Here is a 7,899-nt window from a genome sequence, read left to right as displayed (position 1 = left end):
ATGACTTTGAAATAACCGCGTGTATATAAATAATGTAGGTAAATTATACCACAGTATCGAATATGGCAGTTGAATTTTATAATATTATTAAATATTTCATCGCATAAAATACATACTATAAAATACATGTAGTACTGTAAGTTTTGTAATTCTAGGCATTGATTTGAAGCGTGTCTATGTCCTACTGGCTTCCTTTTTTAAATATAGAAATAGAAAAAGGAAGAAAATAGGCGTGAACACATAGATATATATTAAGCCAATATCCAGAATTATAAATCTTGGACAGCGTTGCTATAAAATAAATATTAGCCGAAAATTCGATTAACTGCATTTAAAATTAATTTTACAATATATAACTGAATTACTATTGCATTTAATACTTATTTAAAGAATAAAATTAATCTTTTTATAATCGAAAATAATATAACAATATGACATGCTTTAACATATTGAGTAATTATTGACGACAAAATTTAATTGTTACGAGGAATATATAATTTATCATGATTTTTTAAATATTTTAAAAAGAGAAAAATTATTTGATTTTAATAAACTAAGAAAAAATTAATCACTGTACCTTTGCAATAATTTTATTGTCTTGATTTATTAAAATCGTACATAATTTCTTCTCAAAACGTGAAAATTTGTAAAAAAATACAAATATGAATAATTAGTACCCTAGTATTAGTGGAAATCTCTTCATAGATACACTACCGCTCATTAATTTCAATACACCTACAGATTCGTTGATTTCTTTGAAAAGCATGAACGTGATACATGTGTTTTACACATTTGTATAAACAATGTGTATGAGTACAAAACATGTTTATTTGTCTATATAAATCCATATTCATCACAATTGTAAACAATGGGTGCACTCAGAAGCGACGACCGCTCACTGAGCGCTCGCTGAGTAAAAAAAGGATTAATCTCTGATTAATATGTTTATTTGTTTTAACTCGTAATGTAAAATAACTTGTCTATTATCGATAATCTTTAATATCATATTCCTTACTTATTTATTACTTATTTATTAGCGTAATTAAAAGTCGCTCCACCGCTCACTGAGCGCTACATAACCTTACGGCCCAAACACGGCATTAGAGAAATAATAAATAGTAATAAATAAGTAAGGAATATGATATTAAAGATTATCGATAATAAATAATAGTTATTTTATAATAGAAAATTATTTTACATTACGAATTATAACAAATAAACATATTAATCATAAATTAATCTCTTTTTTACTCAGTGAGCGCTCAGTGAGCTCTTGTATCTGTTTGGTCTATATTTTTAGTTCTAACGGAATATACCAATAAGATGCAAGCGCTCAGTGAGCGGTTGTAGTACTGAATGCACCCAATGTGTATGAATACAAAACATGTTTATTTGCCTATATAAATTTATATTCATCACAAACGAGCTTCTTTTGTTCATTATTTTCCGAAAAATCGACGATTTGGGTAGTGTATTAATAAACGATGTAGTGTATATGTGTTGAGTCAGTTTCAAAATAGTATTGGACACGTATCTGATATCATATCGTGATCTTGCGTGCGTATTTTGTTTATTTCCAAAAATCAGATGTTATCCGCGCGCGCGCGACTGTTAGTTCTGTTTCTTCAAAACTACAATTTTCAAAAATTTTTACATAAATAAATATAAAGTGCATGCAAGCACTGAAAGTATTTATAACAACAGGTGGACTCATTTCTGTGCAAAACACGTGTATCACGTTCATTCTTTACAGAGAACTCAACAAATCCGGGGATGTACTGAAATTAATGAGCGGTAGTGTAGTTGCAAAAATGCCCATGACCTATGAGTATATGCCCATTTTAGAAGGGTATATACCCATCTAAAATGGGTATATATTCGTTCCAAATCTTCCCATCATGAGGAGATTTCCACCAGGGATATGTTGCTATTATGTTAAAGAAATCAAAGAATAAAATCAGATAAGTAGAAAATATTTTGATTCTTATTTTTATCTTTCTGATAGAGAAATTAAAGAAAATATATATAGATGCATAAGGGTTTTGTCTGTTATCCAAATATTTACAAAATCGATTTTGTTTTGCGCTTTTTATATCTTATTTCATAAATGCATCGTGATCGCTAAAGAATTAATGGTCGATTTAGCGAAAAGCTGCAAAAAGCTGCTCGACTTCACCGAACAATTTTCTAATGACCTTCTATAGTTTTTTTTGCAAGCCAAACGATATCTTACCCTTTAATAGTAGTTACTCCATAAACAGTATCGAAGATGCTATTGCGTGCCGACTGGACGTCTTCGTCCTTCCTATCTATCAGCTCGCGGACATGGAGCGTCTTTGCATTCGAGAAATCCGGCTCGATGTTGTCATTCGTTGTCTCCATTTTTAAGCAGGTCGCGTATCCCGTCGAAAACGCGGAAATCGACTTCTCGAGCGTAACACTCGTCGACACTTCCCGCAACCGCGACCGAGCGACGAGCTTTTCGCGTATTAATGCACGCTCGCACGCCTCGCACGACAGAACTACACGGAGCAAACTTCCCTCGTGTATAGCGCCAGTTTCTATTGTTTCCAGGACACGCGACGCGTGAAGGATGCTGCGGTTCGGGAGACATTCGTAGGGCGCATGTGAGACATATAGAAAGCAAAAGATAAATATTATTCCTCGCGTTCTAACGTAGGATATCCCGGACGAATATGTTGTATGTTAGAACGATACAATTAATTTCTTTTGTACTCCTAAAAATTAATTTAAATTCAGTTTCTTAATTATAACATTAATTTTGTATGCTTTTAAAAAACGTGAATTATTGTTGTACTCACAATCAGTTAAATAAAATTGTAAAAAGACGCTCTCTAAATTCTTAAGAAATTATACTAAAAGTAGAGAGAACACATAAAAAGAATTATATTTGTATAATTAATATAATCGCTTCAGCAATGTAAAAGTGATTGTGGAAGACATTTTATCTTTGACAAAAATTAATCATCATTATTATTAACGACACATTTTTGGCATAGAAAGCTGTTAATTAGCGTGTTTAAAACATGTTTTACCCGATACTTTCACAAAATGTTGGCTAATATGTGCGCATAGTGATGCTATTGTTACGTATATGCTTAATTAAAGTATATACGTAAACTGCAGTATCTGATTCGAATGTCTTACAACCGTGAATGTTTAAATAAATGTAACGAATAAAAAAATTATATACAGCAGATATTTAAAAAATATTATTCAAGTATTTGTACAAAGTAATATAATTTTTTAATTAAAAATTCATATCGCTACGCATTTCATGCCGAGTATTGCATCACGCAAAAATTATTTTAACAGCAGCAAAATTTGATGCATAAATATCCGCAGCATATACGAAACTTATATACCACTAATTACAATTTTTCTTCACTATAAGTTTCATTTTTATTAATAAATTGTATAGAAAAAAGATAATTATGTAAAAATATTTTTATTTATTTTATTTGTATGTTCATCCATATTATTTATTATCTAACGATACTTTAATAGCAATTTATTGATGATACATTGGTTAAACATTAGGATAAGGTAACTCCGGTATATACGCCGCACCTATCAAAAACTTAATTTATTAAGTATTATTTACTATGTTTATAGTAAACGAACTATATCAGTAAAAACTTTGTACTGTCTACTACTATGAAAAAAATATTAGAAATCCGAAATATTTATTTTTCATGTTAAAAAATAAACTTTTTGAAACCTTGTATTTTTGCCGCATATCTCATAGGGGTGGGATATATGGCTACTCATAGGAGAAAAGGGGGTATGTACGGCTCATGAAAAATTTACAAATAATGCAAACATGCTTAATAATACAAACATGCTTTACTATTCCATTACACGTATGTATCACGAAATAACGTCTTTTACACGTCCTACATTAATCATTTTATGTAGATTATAACTTATGATGGCGTTACTTATTACAGTGACAAATCGATTCAACTCACAATAAATTCATTAATATTAACAGTAAGAAGCTGAAATCATAATACAATACTAATATAACATAAAGGCATGTAACAGAGTAGTTACGGGAAAATTACCCCCACTCCTTCTATTTTTTCTGACTTCTGCGGCGTAAATCCCAGCGCGGCGTATTTGCCGGAGTTACTCTACATTGGGCCAATATTGGACTAATATTTGGCCAGTGGTCAATATTATGGATATCATAAGCGAACTCGTTCGCGATAATTCTTATTGTTTAATATTTTCTTCTCATCTTGTGACGATGGTTGGTTTACTCATTTTTCTCGAACGTACTCGTCTTTAAGGGAAAGTTAAAAAATATCGTGCAAGATACAAACATCTTGAAAATGATTTCTCTTCGCTGACAACAGTGCAGACGGTTTTATTCATGGTCTCACGTTCATTGTATCTCATTGAAAGGTGACAAATGTGCATACTAATGATTTCAACGCGGATTCTCTCGATTAGGTATTCCGATGTTATCGCTCTACGTTTGACCTTAATTATCCCGCATTTTCAAGCGACGCCTGGTTTATTGTTTAGGACGCATTTGGTATAATGTCTACATTCTACATGTTACAGAGTTATTACAGAGTATGCTATTTAAACGATTACGAAATAATATAGTACCTGCTGAAGTCCCAGTTGTTAGTCTATTATTTTATTATTCTGTCGACAGTATACAAGAATACATGTTTTGAATGCAGCGCGCGATGCCACTTTGACGTGATATATTAATTAAATTTAATATCAAACTATGAACCGACTATACATTGCAAATATTTAGCTTACCGAGAAACGAAAAATTATGAACGTTTTTACAGATGTTATTTTTTTATAAAATCTTATTTCTTTCAAAGTTCTCACGTATTGTAAAATAATTTTGTAAAAGGTAATAAAACGAGATATCTTATAAATAAATGAATTTAATTAATTAAATACAAATAAATTTTACATAATATTTTCTCGTTTTATAAATTAAACGAAAATAAATTTTTTCATCTGAATCTAAATAATAAAAAAATTAGAATATGAGAAATATGTTTTTTCAATAAAATATAAATATAAAAATGATGAAAGACTTTCATATCGACTGGTCTAAAATTTTGTAGAAACGTTTGCTATTCTGTCACCTGATCGCGCCACTAAGCACTTCTGCTCCACGTGGAAGACGCCGAGTGTCGAGTGTCACGTGATTTACGCGCGTCGTCCTTGGCGTGCCGCGTGCGTAAAGGGAGGACAAATCGGGATGAATGAAGCACGATTGTGTTGAACGCGCCTAAGCGTTATTTTTATTAACAGTGAATAAAAGACATATTCAGTAAAAATTAGTCAACATGGCTAACCCTAATCTCACGGATATGACAGAGGAAGATGCAGCGGATCTGCAATTCCCGAAAGGTACATTTATTTTCTAACCGTTATCGGCGAATTGGTAGGAACGCTATAAGCTAACCTCACTTTCATGATACTTGTTGGCGATAACAGTAGAAGTTAATTGCGAGGGCTTTGAAATTGCATGAGCTTACAACAAAGAACATAAATCTGATCAACTGTTTTATATTTTAACTCTGCTGATATTTGTCTATTAACAGAAGAAACGGAACAAACGTGCAAATGTAATTTGTTGCTGTGTAAACAGCAGTGTTAACACGTTAATGTAAATTTTAAATCTTGACTCACGCTATGAAGCTTAAGCACACGCAATTTCAAACAATTCCATAGAGTATATTCGCTTTTCGCGTTAACATTACTTTAAAATACCTGCACATCCGAGCGGTCAAGTCTAAGGTAACGATTTTCCTCTTTCAGACTGTTTATTGAGTCCAACAGACAAATCTGAAAATGACGTAGAACTTGAGGTGTCAGTCTTGAAGGACAAAATTCTTGCCTCAGATCCGACATGCCGCGTGTGCAGGTCTAGTCTAGTGGAACCATATATTCGTTGCGCCATGTGTACCAATGTCGAGATATGTCCACCGTGCTTTGCCAAAGGCTGCGAGATCAACGAACACAAGAATGATCACGACTATGTCATTATAAAGAACGAATTTCCTCTGATTGAGGGTAACAATTGGACTGCCAAGCAGGAGCTTGAGTTATTGGATGTTCTGCAACAATGTGGTTTTGGAAATTGGATAGATGTGGGACGTAGGATGCATAGAAAGTCTGCCAATGAGTGTAAAACGCATTATTTGCAGCATTACATAGACAATCAGACTCTGCCGGATCTGCCGAAGATCGAAGAGAATAGAACCAGCTTATTTGGTTGCGAATCGATACCTTATATGTACAAGTTGCAAGACCTGGAAGAACCTCCCAGATTCGCTTCAAACACGTCCAACAGCAGACTGTTGGCAGGTTATAATGCAGCTAGATCCGATTTCGAGATGAATTTTGATAATCATGCAGAATCGTTGATATCCGAGCTTGAATTGGATGATTTCCAACCGGACGATGACACATATGAATTAGGACAAGCTTTGCAAGCGGCAATGGTGCAGGCATACAACAACAGATTAAAGGAGCGCAAGAGAAGACATAGAATTATTCGCCAACACGGATTAATCGCATTACGCAAAGTTATATCGTCGATACAGAGATACGAGAATACAATAACGAGGACGCTCGCAGAGAGATTGCTGATATTCATGCAGCTCGTGGATGGGATAAAATTTGATTTTCTCATGGAAGGTTTTCACCGCGTCGGCGAGCTAAAGAATCATATCAACAGGTTATTGGAGTTCAGGCAAAACGGGCTCAAGCACTTTCATAGCGTACCCATGTTTCAGAAACTAAGTAAATTGAGGCAGGAATACCAGCGAGAAAGAAAGCAGTATCTAAACAATCCGGAATACAACTGGAGAAATCTGTTACCCGATAATGTTGTTAGCTGTAACAGTCCGATTCTCGGAAACACACAACGCAAAACCGCGCCGCCTCTCGCTATAAATGGTTTACCAGGATACGAAAAACTGAACGCCGACGAGAAAGAGCTTTGCTCCGTTGTGAGAGTCATGCCTGCCAATTATTTAGACTTTAAACATCTCTTGATAACGGAAAGCAAAAAGAATGGTTATCTTAGATTAGCCCAGGCCCGTATTCTCCTAAAAATCGACGTGAATAAAACGCGAAAGATATACGACTTCTTGGTAGAAAAGGGACACATAAATAAGCCAGTTCAATGACTATTTTAAAGCAGCCGATACGATGTAGAAATATAATATGCGAAATAAAGTATTAATATTGTGATATATAGTAAGAATTAAGTTATATATATTTTTAATGGAAATTCGGTATTTCTAGAAAAAGTAATTGTAAGATAATGACGATTTCTAGTAAATGAAATTTTTATATTTAGAAAAGTTTGTGAAATTGCAAATCCTTTTTTCCTTTATCCTGCCATTTTTATTAAATATTTCTTTTGTAAGTTTATTATTCAAATGACGAAGGCAATAAATTCCTTCGCAGAATTTGAAAATGCAGAGACATTGTTGATATCGGAAGTTTATATGCTTCTTGAGCACAGAAAAGCTCAAAATGAATCAGCAGAGGAAGAACAAGAATTTTCCGAAGTTTTCATGAAGAGCTTAACATATACCAACCGATTCGGAAAGTTAAAAAATAAAGAGACAATTGCAGCTGTTAGAAGGTAAATTATTAATATAGATTTATTAATCTATTAATATAGAACTTATTATATATAAGGACTGAGTAGGAAAAAAATCTAACAACTTTAAATCGCAATAACACAAAAAATGCTTTAAAAAACTAAAAAAATCACTTAGTAGGCTTTGCGTTGAAGAATTTCTGATCAAATACCGTTTGAATTTTTTTGCTACTTGGAATTTTAGTTGAGTTATGTCGTCGCAAGTGGAAAGACGCGAA

At 33.1% G+C, this 7,899-nt stretch overlaps 1 protein-coding gene across 1 annotated transcript in view; it reads left to right on the top strand.

Moving 5' to 3' along the window:
* Positions 1-5,234: 5,234 nt before the first annotated feature.
* The window catches only part of LOC108729157 (RNA polymerase II subunit D), a 3,233-nt gene continuing 568 nt past the window's right edge, over positions 5,235-7,899 (top strand). The window contains exons 1-2 of the mRNA XM_018458133.1: positions 5,235-5,412; positions 7,483-7,663. Of these exons, the coding sequence (XP_018313635.1) occupies positions 5,349-5,412; positions 7,483-7,663 (245 nt within the window). The 5' untranslated portion in view covers positions 5,235-5,348. The remainder of the gene's footprint in view (positions 5,413-7,482; positions 7,664-7,899) is intronic.

Source organism: Mycetomoellerius zeteki, unplaced genomic scaffold, assembly GCF_001594055.1.
Source record: "Mycetomoellerius zeteki isolate Tzet28-1 unplaced genomic scaffold, Tzet1.0 scaffold701, whole genome shotgun sequence".
Lineage (NCBI taxonomy): Eukaryota > Metazoa > Arthropoda > Insecta > Hymenoptera > Formicidae > Mycetomoellerius > Mycetomoellerius zeteki.
Note: the sequence above shows the minus strand (reverse complement) of the source record. Positions and strands in the feature narration are given on the sequence as shown.